The sequence below is a fragment of the Chroicocephalus ridibundus genome, chromosome 8 (genome assembly GCF_963924245.1).
Source record: "Chroicocephalus ridibundus chromosome 8, bChrRid1.1, whole genome shotgun sequence".
Taxonomy (NCBI): domain Eukaryota; kingdom Metazoa; phylum Chordata; class Aves; order Charadriiformes; family Laridae; genus Chroicocephalus; species Chroicocephalus ridibundus.
The window spans coordinates 41413885-41434137 of NC_086291.1; the positions used below are offsets into that span (position 1 = coordinate 41413885).

General features: G+C 61.3%; 4 protein-coding genes across 4 annotated transcripts; 3 read left to right on the forward strand and 1 right to left on the reverse strand.

Annotated features, from left to right (window-relative positions):
* The first annotated feature begins 2128 nt into the window (after positions 1-2128).
* Positions 2129-5507, forward strand: LOC134519904 (deoxyribonuclease-1-like). The gene is made up of 8 exons (XM_063344678.1): positions 2129-2275; positions 2876-2964; positions 3130-3213; positions 3354-3469; positions 4371-4483; positions 4784-4938; positions 5017-5113; positions 5387-5507. Exons 1-8 carry the CDS (start codon positions 2129-2131, stop codon positions 5438-5440), a joined length of 855 nt encoding a protein of 284 aa, XP_063200748.1. The 3' UTR covers positions 5441-5507.
* Positions 5508-6806: 1299 nt separating this feature from the next.
* On the forward strand, positions 6807-10434 carry LOC134519903 (deoxyribonuclease-1-like 2). Its single transcript, XM_063344677.1, is given in 9 exon segments — positions 6807-6814; positions 7214-7418; positions 7713-7801; positions 8427-8510; positions 8628-8794; positions 8797-8915; positions 9164-9318; positions 9436-9532; positions 10256-10434. Coding segments are annotated over 8 exon segments (909 nt in total). The 5' UTR covers positions 6807-6814; positions 7214-7271; the 3' UTR covers positions 10307-10434.
* A 145-nt stretch (positions 10435-10579) lies between these two features.
* On the reverse strand, positions 10580-17852 carry ECI1 (enoyl-CoA delta isomerase 1). The gene is made up of 7 exons (XM_063344676.1): positions 17705-17852; positions 17036-17164; positions 16310-16437; positions 15532-15678; positions 13568-13689; positions 12702-12880; positions 10580-11099 (listed from the first exon to the last, which is right to left on the reverse strand). The coding sequence occupies exons 1-7, from the start codon at positions 17745-17747 to the stop codon at positions 10933-10935; spliced, it is 915 nt and encodes a 304-aa protein (XP_063200746.1). The 5' UTR covers positions 17748-17852; the 3' UTR covers positions 10580-10932.
* Positions 17853-18050: 198 nt separating this feature from the next.
* On the forward strand, positions 18051-20112 carry PTX4 (pentraxin 4). The gene is made up of 2 exons (XM_063345123.1): positions 18051-18751; positions 18889-20112. The coding sequence occupies exons 1-2, from the start codon at positions 18488-18490 to the stop codon at positions 20110-20112; spliced, it is 1488 nt and encodes a 495-aa protein (XP_063201193.1). The 5' UTR covers positions 18051-18487.
* Positions 20113-20253: the final 141 nt, after the last annotated feature.

The following is a 20253-nucleotide window of genomic DNA, read 5'->3' on the forward strand; positions in this document are numbered from 1 at the left end:
GCTGACCTGGGGTTCTCGGCCTTGCGGGGGGATCTGTCCCTGAAGGGATCTTGGCTTGGGGGGGCTGCTCCTGGGGCTGTCCATTGGGGGACTCTTGGCCCAGGGGAGAGTCCTAGACCTGGGTCTGACCTGGGGAGCCACAGCCCTGCTGGTGGGGGGGGTCTAGGCTCAGCCCTCCCCACTGTGGGGAGAGGGGTGCGAGCCCTGGCCCTGTTCTGGGGGGTGCTTGGCCCCAAGGGCCCCCCCAGCCCCTAAAGAGCACCGAGCAGGGCAGGGGCCTGGCAGAGACCTCCTGGGAAAGGCAGCAGCTGCCCTGGGAGGCCGGGGAGCCAAGGCCACTGGGGCAGGACTGGGGTGAGCTGCGGGAGCCTGCGGGGTGGTGGCTCCCCTTAGGTGACCTCCTGGGGAGGGTCTGGGGACAGGCACCACAGCAGAGACCCCTCGTTTTTTGGGGCTCTGAGACCGGCTCCACACCTGAAGGCCCAGAGCTGGTGGGCTCCCATCAACTCCAGCATGCTCGCCTGAAGCCACCTCGTTGGAAATGTAGTTTTGATGTTGGTGAAATAAACACTTTTTGAGAGAAATTGTGTCTGGTGCTGCGTGAGGGCTGCGCATGCCCCATACTGGGGAGCCGCCGCTCCCCACGAATGGTCCCTGGGACTCGCTTACACCTCGCAGGTCACTTGTCAGCGTTTTTATCGATTCAGGTGCATTCTTGGCCGTACCTGCAGCGGGGGTGTTGGCACTGTTTGAAAGGGTTGTTTCTTTCACTGTCCAGAGCTTTGTTTCCGTGAAAAATGCCATATGGAGCCTGCGGCCTCGCACGCTCCTTGGCTGTGTGACTGCTTGGCACGGTGAGCGTGTCCCTCCCAATAAATGCAGGTGTGGCTCTGTCCCCTTCCAGAGACCTTGGAGGACAGCAAAGGTACGTCCTGCTCCCCTCTTCTCCCGCTCCCCTCTCCAACGCCGCCTTCTCCAGCTCCGCTTAATTTTGCCGAGATGTTCCACTGGGGCTGAGCCCGGGCGCAGCTCAGCAGCGTTACCCAGGATGGACACCATCCTCTGTGGGTGCCTCTGACCGGGGGGAGGCTGTGGAGGCTACTGCCTCCCCTGGGGGACCCGGGGAGGAAATTTCGTGGTGCTTTGGGCAGTTTGTGGCCAAATCGTAGCATTACCAAATCGTGGCGTTGCCAAATCGTGGCGTTGCCAAATCGTTGTGTTACCAAATGCAGGGACCACGGCCTTACGGATGGTAGGGTTTGCAGCCGTAGGGAGGATGCAAGTCGGGAAATGTGAGGATTTAAGTAGAGCAGCTGCTCCAGACAAAAAAGCGAGCCCAGGGGCAGCAAGGCTTGCGGGGGTGCCGAAAGCCAGGGTGTTTGCTGGCCCCCGCAGCCTGCTCAGGGTGCCTGGACTTGGGCAGGGCTCAGATCCCATCCGCTGGTGAAATATTACCCTGGGGAGCTGAGCGCCATGGGAAATACTTCCCAAATTCCTTTCCCTGTGGGTGGGAGCCACCGCGCTGCCTCGGCGGGGGGGTCTCTGGGGACTCCAGCCTCGGTGAGGATGGGGCAGGGGGGGCCAGGTGCGGCAGGATACCCCAGGAGAGGATGCTTCAGGCAGGGAAGGAGGTGGGGAGAGGTGTTACAGGGGGATCTATCCCTTGCTCTGCCCCAGCGTGGCTGCTCTAGGGTCTTTTGGGTCTCCAGCACAGACCCAATGAGGGGTGGAAGAGGCACAAGCCAAGGGATGCTGTCATCCCCTGGCCACTGCCACCCATCCTGGGCCAGGAGAGGTGTCTGGTTGAGTGCGGTGAATGAGGAAGTGACTGCTCTGTGTCACCAAGAAGTGACATTTTCTCCTTTGCCAGTGAATTATCCGCTCCAGCCTCGCGGGTGGTCTGGCCTCCCTCCAGGAGGGACAGGCAGGATGACCTCCCACGTGAGGAGGAGCCAGATGGCTGGATGGGGGTCCACCATCCCTTGGTCCTCGTGGTTCACTGGAAAACAGACGCCTCCCAGTGAAACCAGTATGGCCAGTGGGAATACCCTGGTCACCCCCATCATCTGTGCTAAATCCCCCTCCTGGCCAGGAGGGCTGAGCCCATCCCTGCCCCTCTGCAGGCACGATGGCATCCTCGAAGCTGGTGCTGTCGCTGCTGGTGGCAGCTCTCCTGCTGCATGCGGCCATTGCGCTGAAGATCAGCGCCTTCAACATCAAGACATTTGGGGACAGCAAGATGTCCAACAAGACTATCGCAAATATCATTGTCTCTGTGAGTGCTGGGGGGAGAGGAGCCGTCTCTGGTCTTTGGGTTGCAGCCAGCTTGGGGCAGTTAGTTGGACACTGGCTTTCTGCAGGCATCCATCCATCTGTGTGTCCATCCGTGTATCTACCCACCCATCAATCCACCTGTCCAAACCCCTCCATTCATCCACCTATGCCTCCGTCCATCTGTCCATCCACACCTCCATCCATCAACACCTCCATCCATCTGTCCAAACCTTCATCCATACACCCATCTGCTCTTCCTCCATCACCATCTCCAACCTTGGACCATCTCCATTCTTGCTGGTCCCCAAACAAGGATGGGCGATGCTTGGTGCTGCCCAGGTTCCTCACTCAGAGCAGCCTGCGAGTGAGGAGCTGCTGGGATGGTGGGTGGTAGATGGACGGGTGTTAGAGGGCACTGTGTCACACCATGGTTCTTCCAAGTCAGAGGACACCAGCAGAGGAGCTCCCTCCCTGGCTCTGGGATCCCTGCTGCCCTCCCATTGCTAGCCTGAGAGCCTTCACAGACCAGCCCAGGCACCCACGGGTGCTGCCATGAGCAGCTCCTGGCCAAGGGCGAGCAGCTCTGAGCTTGTCCCCCCAGATCCTGTCGGGGTATGACATCACCTTGGTGCAGGAGGTCCGGGACGCTGACCTGAGCGGCGTGAAGAAGCTCATGAACCAGCTCAACAGGTGACCCCAATGGCCCAGGGTGGGGAGTGCCTGCAAATGGGATGCTGGGGAAGGTCCCAGATGGCATCTTGCCGTGCCAGAACATCTCCAGCTTGGCCGGAGAGAGCCCAATGGGTGCTATGGGACACCAGGAGACTTCTCACACCCTCCACATCTTGTCCCCAGTGCATCCCCACACCCATACAGCTATTTGGTCAGCATGCCCCTGGGTCGCACCAGCTACAAGGAGCAGTACCTCTTCATCTACAGGTAAGCGATGCTGCCAGGGCCCGGTGACCCCTGTGTCACCCGCTGTCCCCCCCAGCAGCCCCCAAAGTGTGGTGGGTACCTTTGGGGGCCCTGGCTGCGGCAGGAGCGGTGCTGGGGGCCACCCCGCTCTCCTCCCTCAGGTCAGACATGGTTTCCGTGCTGGGAAGCTACTACTACGACGATGGCTGTGAGTCCTGCGGGACCGATACCTTCAGCAGGGAGCCCTTCATCGTGAGGTTCTCCTCGCCCACCACGCGTGAGCAGAGCCAGTGTTGGGGGCTGCCTGGACCTGGCATGGGGTCCTCTCCGCATGGGGCTGAGCCCAGAGCTGTGCCTGCCAGGAGGGGGGATTACACCCTGGAGCCCAGCTCAGGGGCCCCACCATGGTCCTTCACTGCTTTTGGGCCTTCTCCCACCCATGGGTGTCCAGGGGTCCTGGGTACCTGACCAGCATGGCTGGCACTGCCTGCTGTTTCCCACAATGTGCCATCTCCCACCACCTTCCATCCCCTGTCATCTTCCACTATGTGTTCTCTCCAGTTTCATGCCATCTCACATCTCCAGTTGTTTCCCATCATGTCCCACATCCCAGTGCCCGCTACCTCCCATCTTGTGCCATATGCTTCCTCCAGTTGGGTGCCAACTCCCATCGCATGCCATCTCTCATCATGTACCATCTCCCCTCATGTACCATCTCCCATCATGTGCCATTCCCCATTGTCCGCCATCTCCCATCACCTGTCTTCTCCCATCATGTCCCATCTCCCATCTTGCGCCATCTCCCATCATGTCCCATTTCCCATCTTGTGCCATCTTCTACCCTGTGCCACCACCTCCACCTCCCAAGAACCTCCCCAGGGCAGACACACTCTCCCATCTCTCTTCCACCCCAATCTCCTTCCCAAAACCATGTTGGCTTGGAAAAACTGATGGGGAACAAGCAGCAAACCCCAAACTATGTGCGGAGGGACGCAGCTCCCCACTGGAAATCCCAACCTGGAGGACAGGCAGAGCACAAAAGGCCAGTGCACCCCTTCCCTTTGGCAGCTTTTCCCTGCCAGTAGCTGGGGCTTGGCCCGGGGTGGTCCTCCTGGGGTTCCTGCTCCCTTCCCAGGTGGTGCACCCGAGCTGGGGGCTGACGGCCATCTGTCCGGCAGAGGTGGAGGAGTTTGTGATGGTGCCCCTGCACGCTGAGCCCAGCAGCGCGGCAGATGAGATCGATGCGCTCTACGACGTCTACACCGATGTCGTCAACAAGTGGGCGACTAACGTAAGCGTTGGCAGGGAGCTCGGCTCCTCCCTGGGGTAGCCGGGCAGGCTGGGGTATGGCCACCGCACATCCTGCTGGCCATCCTGGGGTGGACATGTCCCACGGGAGACCGCTTGTACACATCGGAGCAGGTACCACCCTGGCAATGCCCATGCAGAGAGCTGCCAGGCGGCTCCGCTGCCATTACTGGGGGCTTGTCCTCCTGTTCTGGGGAGACCCAAGGAGGGTTCAGCATGAGTTTAGGGACCCCTTGCTGCCCTGTAAGGTCCGTGGGTAGGGACACAGAGCATTGCCCTGCAGAATATCCTCCTCCTGGGTGACTTCAACGCCGACTGCTCCTACGTGACCAGCGCTCAGTGGCCATCCATCCGCCTGCGCTCCCTCGACGCCTGCGAGTGGCTCATCCCCGACAGCGCTGACACCACCGTCGCCGACACCGACTGCGCCTACGACCGGTGGGTGCCGCGGCGGAGGCATGGGGGCTGGCGGGGGGGAGGCCGGCGGGCGCTAACACCCCCATGATGCCCCGGTAGCATTGTCGCCTGCGGCACCGCTCTGCGCCAGGACATCGAACCCGGCTCCGCCACCGTCAACAACTTCCAGAAGACTTTCCACCTCCAGAGCAAGGATGTGAGTGAGGGGTCGGGACACGCAAGACCGCTGGCACCGGGATCCAGCCCACCACACCTCCCAGGAGCATGGGTGGGGTCCCTGCTCCCCAGGGCACACCCAAGCGTGGCCTGACCCCAACCCCCGCTCCGATGGAACCACCCCATGCTAAGCATTTTGGGGTCTGGTCTAAATTTTGGGGTTGGAGAGGAGCATCTGGGTCCCAGCCGGCCATGGGAGCGGTGGTGGGTCCTGACAAGCTCAGCCCCCTCTCTGCTTTCCCCTTGCACCCAGGCTTTGGCCGTCAGCGACCATTTCCCGGTGGAGGTGACCCTGAAAGCCCGCTGAGCCCGTCCCCGCGCTGGTGGCTACTGGGATGCCCCGGCATGCACCTGCATCCCTCGTGGGAGCCCACGCGCCACCAGTGCCAGCCAAGCTGCCCACCACCTCTGCAAGGAGCCGTGATTCGGTGTCTTGTGGGAGTGGGATGCTCTCTGGTTCCATTAAAAAATGAGCCTTTTCCAGCCCTTGCAGCTCTGGAGGGAGGATCCCTTCAGCCCCCCCAGGAGCCCCCCCAGCATCCCCCCGCACCTGAGCCCCCTGTCACCCTGCCAGGGGCAGCCCCACCAGGGCTGGAGCCAGGGAGATCCCCCGGGGCCAAGGGTCCCCCTCGCCATCAAGATCCCTGGGTGGCAAACACTGTTCCCCTCTGAGCTGCCAGTGGCAAAAGCAGGGACACTGGGAAGGGATTGGGATGCTCCGGGCAGGATTCAGCCCCCTTGCCCGGTCTCAGGATGCTCCTCCACCGGTTTGGGAGCCGCATCCTACAGGATCCTGCCTGGCTGTGGGGTGGCTGACGGGGCGTTGATGGTGAGGGTGGGGGAGGCGGAGGAGGTGAGTCAGCTCCCGGGGGGTTCAGTGCCTCCCTGGGGGGGCTTTCAGTGCCGGCACAGCACTGGGGGACACCGGACTCATCCCATGACTGGGCGTGAGGATGCAAAACCCCGTGGTGCACATGAGAGCCTGGCAAGCCCCGGCATGAGCAGCCGTCGCCTCCCTGCCCCCCCCCCACCAGCACCCCAGCAAAGCTGCCTGCTCCCTTGCTGGGGTGATGCTGTGTACCGGGGTGACGGTGTGTGCCAGGGCGATGCCGTGTGCCGGCACAGGGAATGCCAGCTCCCCTGGGGCTGCTCTGGGTCACCATTGGGGCCACTTTAAGTGACAACTGGGGCTGCTCTGGGTGACCACTGGGGCTGCTGCGGGGGTTTGCAGCCACCCCCTTTTGCCGAGGCCGGAGGTGCTCAGCCTGCCTGACCCAGACACCCCTCCATTTACTTCTCTCCCTTCTAATTACACCATCTGAATCACCCACGTTAAGGCCATCCGCCCTGCACTGCCTGCCTGGCTGCCGTGCCCTGCGCTGCGACCCATGGGATCATCCCGGCTGCAGGACCCCGAGTCCCATGTGCCCCCCCAGCCCTGCTGGGATGCCCTGGCATCGCCGCACCTCCCCGGCGCCCTTGGTGTCGGCACAGGGGCGGCTGTGCTTGCCCCACCCTGCTGCCCCGTGTGGTTTTGGTTTCCCAATGTCGGAAGGAACCCAAAGCCGTGTCAAAACTCCCCCGGGGGTGTCCGACTCATCCGGCTTTGCCGGAACCTCCGCTGGGAATAAAGCCGCCCGTCCTGCTGCCGGGAGGGCAGAGGTGCTGTGCGCTCGGCAAGGTAAGGATGGATTGGGGCTCGGCACCTTCAGCCGCAAACTGGGAGGGACTGGGATGAGCTGGGATGAGCTGGGATGTTGTTCCCTTACCCCGACAATGGGTGCTGTGACCAAGTTTAAGGACGTGGAACAGCCTGTGGTGCTGGTGGCAGTGGCTGGGGGTGGTGGACAATGGAGATACCCCAGCAGGGAGCGGAGTTGGGTGATCCCAGGTGATGCCAGGCAGATTCACTATGGCAGGATGGGATTTAGCTTCCCCAGGGACCGGCAAGCTGGCAGACAGACCATGCCAGCTCCGCAGGCTGCTCCAGGTGGTACCCACCACGGAACACTGTTACACACCAAGACTTAGGAAGGACTGACATGGATTTTTTTTCGCTCTATCCCCAAATCCAAAGCAGTTTTCCAAGTTTGGCTCCCATTGCTGCATCCCTGTGGCTCAGCATCACTTCCAGCAGCATGGGGACCATGGCGCTGGCACTGGCCCTGTTGACTACCACTCTCCTGTGCCCGGCCACGGCCACGCTGCACGTCGGTGCCTTCAACATCCAGGCGTTTGGTGACACCAAGATGTCCGATGAGGGAGTGGCGGGCATCATTGTCAGCGTGAGTGTAGCCGGGGACGGGCTGTGCACTGAGGTGGACCCAAAACGTGGCTCCTGTGCCACACAGGGATGTGGCCATGGGTGGGATGGTATCCTGGTGCGGGGATGCCCTGGGTGGATGAAGGTTTGGTGGGGACCAAGGTGGGGTGCCAGGCGGGGATGTCTGCCCCGGCGCCAAGGGATACGCAGGTCCCCATGATGCTGCACCCACCACCGCGTTGGGGTGCCCATTTGGGAGATGGGTGGGAGAGGAGAGGGTGGCCCCGAGCCATCACCGTCCCTCTTGGCCCCACAGATCCTGCGCCGCTATGATGTGGTGCTGGTGCAGGAGGTGCGTGACTCCGACCTCAGCGCTGTCACCCAGCTCATGGAGCAGCTCAACAGGTACGAGCGGGTCCGGGAGCAAGAGCGCCAGGGCTAAGGTGCCAGCATGGCGCAGGGAAGGCCAAGCTTCCAAGCAACAGAAGGCAAAAAGGAAAAAAAAAAAACATCAGCAGAGTGTTTGGTTTTGGAATAAGAGAAAAGTGTGGGGCTGGGGCCAGGCAGGCGCCGACGCTGCCTTGTTGAAAGGCGGTGAGTGCTCCTCACCAGGTACGCCCAGCCCATGTCCTTGCCCCTTCGGTGTCCCCTCCAGCACAGCCACAAAGCAGCCAGGGCAGGATGGGTGACGCCAGGCTCCGCAGGGCCCCAGGCTGCTCATTAACCTAATTTAGCTTTGCTGCAAATGAAGGTGGGGAGCGTCCCTGCAGAGAAAGGGGTGGCAGGAGCCGCCCCACATCCTGCCCAGGGCCGGCCGTGCCTGAGGAGCCACCCTGGGTTGGTGGGGACAGCAGGGTGACTCGGAGCCACTACACCCCATGTCCCACCATGGCCGGGGCACGGTGGCCCATGGGGACAGCAGAGCAGGACCAGCCAGTGCTGACCCCACGACCACCCAGCCCCTGGCCATGCCAGGGCCACCCCAGGACCATGCCAGCCATGTCACTGTCCTGCCTTTGCATCTCCACAGCGTGTCCAAATCCCCGTATGACTACGAGATCAGCGGCCCCCTGGGACGGGACAACTACAAGGAGATGTACCTCTTCATCTACAGGTAACAGGACTGGGTGTGCTGCTGCCTGTCCCGTGGCACCGTAGGGCCACCGATGCCATGGAGGGGGTGCAGGGGCCGTGCTGAGCCCTAGGGTCACTGTCCCCTTTGGTCCCACAGGACAGACATCGTGTCCGTGGTGGACACCTACCAATATGAGGACCCCCAGGATGTCTTCAGCCGGGAGCCATTCATCCTGAGGGTCTCAGCGCCCCAAACCAGTAAGCAGGGGGATGGGTGGCCCCGGGTGGTGGCACGAGGTGGCCGCAGGGCTGATATCTCTCTTCCCTGGCAGAGGTGGAGGAGTTTGTGCTGGTGCCGCTGCACTCTGCCCCACACGATGCCGTCGCCGAGATCGACGCGCTCTACGATGTCTACCTGGCCATCATCAACAAGTGGGGGACTGACGTGAGTGCCACCGGCACCAGGGGGTGACACTGGGGGTGGGCACTGAGCCCCAGGGACCATTCAACACACACTGGGTCCCTGCTCCAAGGCGAGTGCGGTTGGCATATGGGTGGTGGGATGGGGACGCTGGTCCTTCCCCATCCCCTGCCATGGGGGTGTCCCAGCACCCAGGGTCCCCATGGGAGGGCTGATGTTGGGGACAGACCCATTTCCCAGCTGCCATGAGCCCCCCCATCTCTCCTCCGCAGAACATCATATTCCTGGGGGACTTCAACGCTGACTGCTCCTATGTCCAGCCGAGCGACTGGTCGTCCATCCGCCTGCGCAGCAGTGAAGTCTTCAAGTGGCTGATCCCCGATGGCACTGACACCACGGTGGGGAAGTCAGACTGCACCTATGACAGGTAAGTGCCACCACGGCACCACCGTCCCCCTCCCCGGCACCCCCCTGCCCATCCCAAACCACTGGCGGCCGAGAGCAGGGGCAGGAGCGGGACCCACCGCCTGCGTCTCCCTGGCAGGATTGTGGTGTGCGGCGCCAAGCTGAAGAGGAGCGTCGTGCCAAATTCGGCTGCCATCTACAATTTCCAGCGCGCTTTCCAGCTGGAGCAGGAGGAGGTGAGCTGGGCTGGCAAATCTGGGGCTCAGACAGGCACCAATGCTGGCTGCGGGGCTGCCAACGTCTGTTCAGGATCCGGCAGCCTGGTGCAGCCACATAGCAGCCGCATTTTTAAGTATCAGCTCAAAAATGGAGTTGAAGCAGCTCCAGCAGCAGCCTGAGCTGGCTCCGGCCACGGCACGTGCATCCATCCCCGGCACGTGCATCCATCCCCAGCACCTACCTGCTGGGATGCCAGCATGGCCCTGCCAGACTGTCCCCCTCCCAGGACACATCATACCCGAGCTGGCTAATGGGGAGCTTGGGGTGACAAGGGACCCATGGGTGGTACCAGGAAGGGGGATCTGGGATCACTGCCTGTCCCCGTGGGGAAGAGATGAGACACATGGGGTTTTTTTGTGGCCTTTCACAGGTAAGCACAGGCAGGACTCCAGGGCGTGGGGCGATCCACGCCAATCTTCCACCACCCAGAGCTGGCCCAGAGCGCCCAAGTGAGACACAGGGGTCTCGGAGGGCAGACATGCCTCTGCTAGCACCTGCCCCAGGCCACACCTGGGCACCTCTGCCAAAACTGGAGCCTTGTGTGTTGAGTGTCTCGGGGTTGGGGGCATCGTGTGTTCCTCCAGAAGGTTTTGGCAGGGCAATCACAGCCACCTTGCCGCCCTGGCTTGAGGCTTGCTGAACCCCTGCGTTACACCTTCCCACCTCTTGCCCTCCTCCAGGCCCTGGCAGTCAGCGACCACTACCCAGTGGAGGTGAAGCTGACAGCTTGAGCTCCTCCTGCGGCTGCAGACCACAATCCAGCTCCAGCTCCCACCACCAACCCCTGGGAAGGCGCTCCCCGCAGCCCCATCCAAGAGTCCTGTGCATGGGCTGCTCTGTGTCCTGGTCTGGAGAAGGGTCACAGCTGGCCACTGGCCATGCCCAGACCCCCCCAGCCCATGCGGCTCACAGCAGAGACCCCCCAGTCCACCACAAACCAGAGACCACGGACAGGCCACCAGCCAGGAAGGACCGCAGACAGGCTGCGGAACGAAGCATTCATCTCCTACCTCATCAAAGACTTTATTGACCAATCTCATTTCACAATTAGCTGTTGGACAGGAAGGAGGACATCCAAGGACCGTCGGGCTCGGGCCACAGTGGTGTCACCACCCTCTCCCTGTCCGTTCCTTGGGGAGCCGAGCAGGCAGCTCTCCCTGCTCTCAGGAAAGGCAGCGGTGGTGTCAGGCACTCTATGGGGACTAAGGGGAAGGGGTGGTTGGGGTGGCCACAGGAGCAGACAGCACGTCACCAGCTTCTGACGCTGCAGACGGCTTCACTGTGAAAGTCTACAGCTACTGCAGTGTTTCAGAGGGTCACTGAAGCTCCTGGGACCGGGCCCCAGCTGGCTGGCTCCTCAGCCCTTCTTCTTCTTCAGCATCTCCATGTACATGCGAAGTGACTTCTGGATGGACTCTTTTGAGATGAAGCTGATGAAGTTCTGAATGTCTTCCTCCCGGTGAGCTACCAGGCGGTCCAACACCGCCTTCCTCATCATGGACTTGGTGAGCTGACGGGCATGGTCTGTGGAGAGGAGAGCGAGGATGGGTAACGCGCACAGTCCTCACCCTCGACCAGCTCTCAGCCATTGCCACCATGTGCAGGTGCCTTCAAAGGGGAGGCACCACACACCAAAGGGCTCTTTAAACCATCAGGGAAAGGTGTAAGAAAACCCCACGGGCTGGAAGCTGAACTGGATAAATTCTCATACAATAAATTACGATCTGTACCCCTCAGTGGGGAAACAGCTGTTCTACTGGAACAGATGGCAAAAAGTTGTGCACCTCCTTCTCTTTGTGCCCTCCAGAGCCCAGCTCCCACCCCAATACACACCACTGGGCTCGGGACAGCAGTAACCGAACAAAATTCTCTGCTGTTTGAAACCGCTCTGGCTCTAAGGTCCCTCAACCCAACCCCTTCAACCTCTGGCAAGACAGTCTGCCCGTGCCAAATACAAAAGCCAGCAGCACCGTCCCCTCGAGCTCATCCCAACAGCAGGCTCTGGGCTTGTGCCATTCCACACGGATACAGGGATGCTGCCGGAGCAGCACTGGCTGCTGGTGCCGAGCGAAGCCTCGAGCACACATCTGCTCACACACACACAGAGCCACGTGCAGCGATGCAGCGGCACACCTACCGCATCGATGTTGCATGCGTGCTCTCAGTGTGCTCTAACCGTGACGGTGAAATGATGAGCAACCCCCCTGTGCACTGGCAACCCCGAATCGCCCCAGCACCTGTGTGCTACAGACACCTTCACCCAGAGAGACTCGCTCTGGCTCTGGGGAAGGATCCGCATGGTGCCTCCTGGAAGTCATGAGGGAGCTCCCCGCTCTTGGGGGCTGAGGTGTCTCTCTAACACCAGGACAGCAGCAGAGAGAGCTGTTTAGGGACCCTCTTCCAAGGCTGGGGCACAAAATGACAGTCCTGGGACCCGCCCGTTTCTGCCCAGTTTCATTCAGATTTCTACAGAAAGAGCAGCCGAAGGGTGATACGTAGTTGCCCCTCCCATGCAGGTGGCATGGGATGGGATAGCTCAGGTCTAGCCCTCCCGGGCAGAGAGCCTCCAAGCCCAGGAACCACACGCTGCCAGTCACGGAGCAGCCCAAACACACACGTGATGTCTGTGTTTGCTGTCTGTCCTCACGCCCCCATCGCCATCCTCAGCTCAGCAGAGTGCCGAGAGCTGATCCAGACCACAAGGACGGACTGGTAGCCACCCAGGCACTCTTGCCCATCCTGTTCCCTCAACTCCATGGCAGCTTTCCTAGGGTAACACCTCCACTGACAGACACAGAGATTCAGTTTGTATCCAGAGCTCAGGCACCTCTGGATTGACTCAGCAGGGCTGGCAAGGCAAGCCGAGCTGGAGCCACATGCCCTGCACACCCAGCATGGTGTCCTCTCACGCGGGGCCACTGGCAAGCCCATCTCTGTTAGCCCAAGGTTGCCTGGAGCGTTGTGTTGAGCCTTCCCTTTAAATGGAAAATCCACACCTTCCCTTTAAATGGAAAATCCACACCTTCCCTTTAAATGGAAAATGCAGCTCCCAGGTACCAGCCCCGGTACCTGCCCTTCCCACCCCGATCAGATCCCCCTTTCCTCTGCTGGAGGTGCCACCCTTACCAGGAAGGGCCAGCCACTGTGCCATAACAGCCCCAGTCTTCTCCTGGAGCTTCTCATCTGGCACCAGCTCGTCCACGAGGCCAAGTCTGTGGGCTTCGGGTGCGGAGTGGAGGGAGCCCAGCTGGAGGGAGCGTTCAGCAACTCGGTGTCCCACAACGTTCACAAATGTGTCCTTAAACCTAGAAGAGATGGAAGGAAAAGCCACGGTCAGGGACAGATACACCCAGCGGCAGCTGCACCCAGACATCGAAGCTAAGAGGTCCCGCTCCGCAGGCACAGGTTTAGAGCGGCCATGGGCTCTGCCACGCTGGGCAAAGTCAGGCGAGCGGGGCCGTTTTTGGTACTACCCCAACAGTTCCCCCTCCTCTCCACGAGAGCTGCTCTATTTACCCTCAGCACACAGCATCCCAGCTGTGCCCACCTGCTGTGATGTGAAAGCTCCTTTCCAACAGCACATTTACACATTCTTAGGGCAACCAAGAGCCTGTGTCTTAGTATATTAGCATCCCTACACCTTCAGACATCTCCACAGCTCAGGGATTTTGCAGGTACACAGCGTGTATCCAGGGGAAAAAATATTCCCAGACTGAGCCTGAGTAGGGCGATCTCCCAGCACTAGAGTCGAATGCAGAGTCAGAACTGAGGTCCCCGCTGGTGAAGGATGCGAGGACATTCTGCAGCCTGAACGCTTTTGAGATACCTGCAGGACAGGACAGAGAAATGAGGTGCTGTCTCCTGCAGCTGCAACTACCTGATCACACAAAACTACATCTCAGTGGCCAGTTAAACTCATTAGTAAACTCCTTGAAGATGAATTCTTTTGAGAGATCTACGCTTGACACTAGAAGTGGGAGGCACTGGCCTACCAGAAGGGCGCCACAATGCCCAGCTGGGCTTCGTTCAGGCCGATGCTGAATTTGGGGTTCTCCACCATGATCCTGTAGTCACACGACAAGGCAATGAGACAGCCTCCCGCCGGGCTGGACCCCTGGCAAAGAGAAGGAGGGAGTGAGCCTAGGTCACGGTTACAAACATCCCTGCGCCCCCAGCCTTGCCGTTTCCTCCAGAGCAGGGAAGACACAGGGTGACAGAGCAGATGTCCCCCAAGTCTCTGATCACCCAACTCAAAACAGCCCTAAAGAATATTTCTGACAGGTTCACCAGGGTTTCTCCTTCCATTTTTCAATGCTCTTTGCTTCTTGCATTTTCCAGTCTGGAAACCTAGTTAGCTGATCCGTGTTGGGATCCCTGCAGCAGAGATTTGATACAGCATTTTCTTGTAACCCTATGTAAGTTTTTAGCTGTACTTGAGTTTGTAACCCTAAATGCCACAGAAGCGATTCTGTCCAGGGGCTTTGTAACACCTTCTGTCTACAAAACTTCCATTTGCAACCGTCTTTGCCATGACTCAAGGCCAGGTTGGATGTGGCTTTAAGCAACTATAAAGTTGGGGCTACAAAGATGATTAGGGATACAAAGAAGATTAGGGGACTAGAACATCTCTCTTATGAAGAAAGGCTGAGGGACTTGGGTCTTTTTAGTCTGGAAAAAAGACGACTGAGGGGGGATCTTATCAACACTTATAAATACTGAAAGGGTGGGTGTCAGGAGGACGGGGCCCTTTTCAGTGGTGCCCAGGGACACGACAAGGGGTAACGGGCACAAACTTGAGCATAGGAAGTTCCACCTAAACATGAGGAGGAACTTCTTTGCTGTGAGGGCGGCAGAGCCCTGGCACAGGCTGCCCAGAGAGGTGGTGGAGTCTCTGTCTCTGGAGACATTCCAAACCCGCCTGGACGCGTTCCTGTGCCACCTGCTCTGGGTGACCCTGCTCTGGCAGGGGGGTTGGAACTAGATGATCTTTAAGGTCCCTTCCAACCCAAACCAGTCTACGATTCTATGATTCTATGACTCAGTGCTTGCTTAGCCCTGCAGAGGATGCCTGTGGGAAGCCACTCTCAAACCCAGATGCCTTCAAAGACAGTCTATGGACAGACACGGAGCTGTGAGCTGCCAAAGCAGCACTGCGCTGAAAGATGAAAAGAAGACACTGAGCAGGTAACAACCCATTTACAGACACCGAGATTCAGACAGCACTTCCCTGCTGGCCAAGAACCACAGCTGGAGGAGAAAGTCTGGTGATAAAAGGGCTTACAACAAACAGCACTGCCCAGGGTCTGAAGCATCACTGCCCACAGGGCCAAGGACAAGCACCTGCAGCACCGCATGGCTGTCCCCCATCTCCCCTGCTCTGACAAAGCAGTGCAATGGCCAAGCAAGTGACCCTAGGCAACTCCTACGAGTCTCATCAGTGAGAAAGGAGCCAGTGGGCACGTGACAGGCGTCCTTTGGACTCTTCCTACACCAACTGCTCGGCTTCTCCAGCACTCATCTGCTATCGATGTCCCTCTGGGCTTTACCACTGACCTACAGCCCTTCTTCTGGTCCTCCAGCCTGGAGGACAGACTCCCAGTAGAGTTCTTGGGGCAGGATACGGCTTTTTCTGCACAAAGGGCGCCTCAGCCCCCATCAGCAGGACACGAGTGCCGTGCAAAGCTCTCCACCGCAGCCGAAATGCTGCGATACCCCAGCAGTGCCTGCAGCTTACACGGAGCCTGCAACATCCCACGCTTCCATACCTTCCCACACCCTGACGTGCCGAACCGACAGACAGGTACTTTGCCCAGACATCCCAACAAATACATCCCTGCACTTGTTTCAGCACCGACAAGCCTGATTTTTCGGCTGTCCCTGCCCACGCACTGCAAACAAGTCGCAGCAAGTGACAGACCACGCGGGGCGACTAGGAAGGTGGATCTGAAGGACATACGTTGACTGCAGCGACCGTCACCATGTTGGAGCTGTACAGCCGGAGCCACATCTCCTGCACAGCTCTCCAGAACTCAGCGTAGTGCTCTGTGCTCTTCCCACACATCTCGGTGATGTCCAGGCCAGATGAGAAGATTTTGGGGACAGCCTGGAATCGGGAAAATACAAACGTCACTGAGAGTCACCACTCAGGGGTGACCCCTCTAACGCACTCAGCCTGGCAGCCTGAGGAAAGGGAAAGCAATAATTAAATAAGACATAAACCAGGGTCTTTTGGGGTTCTGAAACAATGTCCCCAGTACTCCCACAGCCTGGATCATCCCATCACCATGGCCTGCTGGGCTGGGACTCTTTGCTTGCAGCAAGATTTATCATTATCAGGGTCCTTGTACAGGTGCATCAGCACAGAACCTGCCCTGTCCCAGTCCCATTCCCATCCACCACCTCGTACCCACACCACGGCTGAAAACAAACACTGGCTTCCCCCAGCAGCTCCCTCTGGGCAGTTCAAGAGATCTCAAGGGATGTGTCAGATAAACAGCTTTGATTTTAATGACAAATGGCAACATTTGGTTGCTATTTTTCCACTAGAAAAGGGCAGGGAAGAAAGAGCACAGCCCTTCCAAGAACCCCCTCCTTCTAGAGCTGATCAAAGCTGCCTCCTGGCCCTCCCATGCCAGTGACCAGGGAGCCAAGAGACCAAACACGAGCAAGGGAATGGCACCCATGCCTGATAAACGGCCCCACAACTCACACCCCGAGCTCAGGACAACACGTACGGATGTGATGATCACGCCCCGGCAGGCTCGGTTGTTCTCCAGCTTCTCCAGACTTATGCAAAACTCGGTGAGGAAGTCCAGGCTCAGGCTGTTGACCGGGGGGCTCTTGAACTTCATCGTGGCGACGCCTGTGCCGTGGTAAACACGGAGACATCAGAACCCTCCCAAATAGCACTACCCTACCCTAAAAGCTCCTCACCGACTGCTTAGTCCAGGTGCTGCAGCCATGCCCAGACTGGGGACAGAGTGAGGACGCAGCCGGGGACCCGGCAGCCAAAGGCAGGCCCTGGGAAGCCTCAAGAAGAGGCACCCTTTGCCCGGTGTGGGGATATGGCCCTGTGACAGCTATTCCTGGCAGCCGGGACACAGAAATCCCCAACAGCTGCTCCCTGAAGGAACGCCTGCCACTCTGTCAGGTCCCCAAAGCAGGGACCATGCGGACAAGACAACACATGGGCAGGGGACAGGGCACAAAATCTGCCCACGGTGACAACTAAGGGTTTGCTGGTGGCACCCAAGCAGCACCCAGCCACCTGAAGTGCCCACGACCGGTGAGACTCCTGTCCCCAAATGCTTCTCTCCGAGGGTCCTAAGCAGCTGAAGCTGGAACATCTGGGGCTTTGGTGGCTTTCCATGCCCATGTGCCGTGGGGTGGGCATGGGAGAGACCCCCCTGCCTGCACCCCGCGGGGTGTGGGTGACAGTGCAGAGGTGCCACCCGCCATACCTGAGCTCTCGTCCAGCTCCACCATGATCTTGTTGTTGCTGAAGGCACGACACTGGGCGAGCGGGAGGCCGGGGGGCTGCCGGGGGGCTCTGCCCCACGCCAGCAGCTGGCGGCAGAGTGGCAGCACACCTGGGGGAACAGAAGCAGGTGGGGTTGGGCAGGGGACAGACCTCACGGGTGTGGGGTATGCTCCCCAAAACTGCTCTGCATGGACAGGGCGGGGACATGGGGACACCCTGACCCACTGAGGGAGGACATGGGGCACTCCAACCCACGGTGGGGGGATACAGGGACACCCTGACCCACTGGAGGAGGATGTGGAGACACCCCAATCCCTGGTGGGGGGACACCCCGACACACTGAGGGAGGGCGTGGGGACACCCCAACCCATGGTGGGGGGACACAGGGGACACGCCGATGCACTTAAAGAGGACACCTTGGCCCACAGTGGGCAGACACCGTGACCCACTCAGGGAGGACACGGGGACACACTGTCCATGGCAGGGGACACGGGGGACACCCCGGCCCACCGAAGGAGGGTGTGGGGACGGACACCCCGGCCCACGGTGGGGGGACACAGGGGACGCCCCGACGCATTGAGGGAGGACATGGGGCACCCTGACCACGTCGGGGGGAGACACGGGGGGGGCACGGGGACACAGCGCGCACCTGAGCGGGCCATCCGCCTGGCGAGGGTCGGCGCCGCCGCCATCTTCTGCCGCCGGGTGAAGGGTACGGGGCGGGGCCTGGCTCGCGCCGCGCCCCCGCGGGACACCCCCCCGGCGGCAACGGCGCCGCGGGGTGAGGCCCCGCCCCAAGCCCCCAGCCCCGCCCCAAGCCCCGCCCCCGGGGCAGAAGCCCCGCCCCCCTCCGGGCCTGCCGCGCGCGCGTGCTGCCGCCGCGTGGTGGTCCGCGCGCCGCACACCGCCCTGCCTGCACCGCCTGCACCGCCCTGTCCTGCCTGCACTGCCTGCACCGCCCTGCCTGCCCTGCCTGTGCTGTCCTGCCTGCACCGCCTGCCCTGTCTGCACCGCCCTGCCCTGCCTGCACTGCCTGCATCACCCTGCCTGCCCTGCAAAGTCCTGCCTGCCCTGCCCTGCCTGTGCTGTCCTGCCTGCCCTGCACTGCCCTGCCTGCACTATCCTGCCCACACCTCCCTGCCTGCACTGCACAGTCCTGTCCGTCCTGCCTGCCCTGCCCTGCCCTTCCCTGCCTGCCCTGCCTGCATCGTCCTGCCTGCACTGCCTGCCCCATCCTGCCCCCCCTGCCCTGCATCCCATGGCGTTACTCTGAGTCTCCCCACCCTGCTTGCTCCAGGAGCCGCCCCACACATCTGGGCCCAGCAGGGCCACACACCTGGGGTCCCCCCACGCCTCCCCCTGCCTGGCCCTGCCCCATCAGCCCAGGGAGCTGCCAGGCCAGGGCCACCCACCCCCGCGGTGTGCCTGGCCTATGGCCACAGGGCCGGCAGCCCCGTTGCCGGCAGCTGCTGGGGCATGCCAGCGCGGCTGTGGATCTAATCATGGTGGAGGCCGCCCCCGAGGAACACCGCAGGGGCCAGGGCTGGCCCTGCCGTGCAGGCAGACAGCGTCCAGCAGCGGAATGGCAGGGACGGTGCTGCCTCTCTGCCTGCTCCTCGCTGCCACCCTGCCGGGTGGCCTGACCCAGGCCCGTCCCCGTCCCCTGCTCCTGCGGCTGCGGCGGCTGGAGGAGCAGGTGGGTGCTCAGGGCTGGGAGGGGTCACAGCCCCGGGGTGGGGAATCGGTGTTTTTGGCCGGGCTGGGGATGGGGGACGCCGCAGGGAACTGGTGTGGGGACATGGGTTCACCCCACCTTGCCCCACTCCCTTGCAGTTTCGGCGGCTGCAGGAGGTGACGCTGAGCCATCTCCAGAGCATCGCCGAGAACTACAACATCTCCTACAACATCGACGGACGCTTCCAGGTGCTGGCGGAGCAGGCGGAGGCGGCTGCCTCTGCCCGGGCTGCCCTGGCTGCAGAGCTGGCCCGCTTGGCCACCACCAGCCGGCGGCTGCACCTCAGGCTGAAGCGGCTGGAGGGGACAGTGGGTGCCCTAAGCCCACACTGCCCGCTCACCTACGCACCAGGTGCACCGGAGGAGGCTGGCACTCAGCTGCATGACCTGCCGGACACTGCCCGGAGCCAGGGCAGCCAGCTGGGACAGCCACAGGGCTGGGTGACCCCCAGCAGCCCCAGCCCTCGGCACCCAAAGGCAAGGAGGCGGCAGCGGCAGCGGGAAGAAGGGCACCAGCTGCCGGATGATGCCGGGCTTGGTGGAGCTCCCAGGGAGGATGCAGCACCAGGAGACCAAGCCATCGCACTGGCACTCCCCACCATGATGGTGGTCCCCCAGGAGCAGCCACCGTCCCCCCAGCAGCCAGGAGAGCAGACGTATGGGCCCCTGGCGACCACCTCCCCAGCCTGCCGTGCCGGTGTCACCCTGTTCTTCCCCAACACCTCTGCTGAGAACGTGGCCGTCCTGGGGCTGGGGCCACGCCAGGGGCTGCAGGCACTGTCGCTCTGCACCTGGCTGGCCACCCCAGCCCCCCACCTCGGTACCCTCCTCTCCTACGCCACCGAGGACGGCGGCAGCAAGCTGGCCCTGCGTGGCCATGCTGGGGACCTCCCTGGCTCCGCGCGCTTCGTCATCGGGGATGGGGAATTTCGGGAGCTCCCGGTGATGCCGCTCCTGGATGGCAAGTGGCACCACCTCTGCCTCACCTGGTCCTCTGGCCAGGGCCAGTACCGCTTCTACGTGGACAGGCGGCTGCTGGCCGCCGGCTCCGGCTTCTGGCAGGGCTATCAGATTCCCGCTGGTGGCTTGCTGGTGCTGGGCTGGGAGCCGGACCACCCCAGGAGGGGCTTCAGCACTGCAGAAGCCTTTGTAGGTCACTTGGCTGGCTTGGCCCTTTGGAGCCGGGCTCTCCTGCCCGGGGAGGTTGCCAGCATGGCAACTGGCCAGGGGCTGCCCCATGGCTCCCTCCTCACGCTGGCCGATGGCTCCCTGCAGGGCGGGGTGCGGAGGGTGGCATGTCCCTGCCTCCAGCACTGCCTGTGATGAGCCCGGCACTGGGGACGGCGGTCAGGGCTGGCTCATGGTGCCCAGCTGGCACAAGCCACATCTTCCCAGGGTGAGGGGACACCGGGCATATCAGGACTGGGACCACAGGCAGTGGGGAGAAGGAGAAGGACAGGCAGC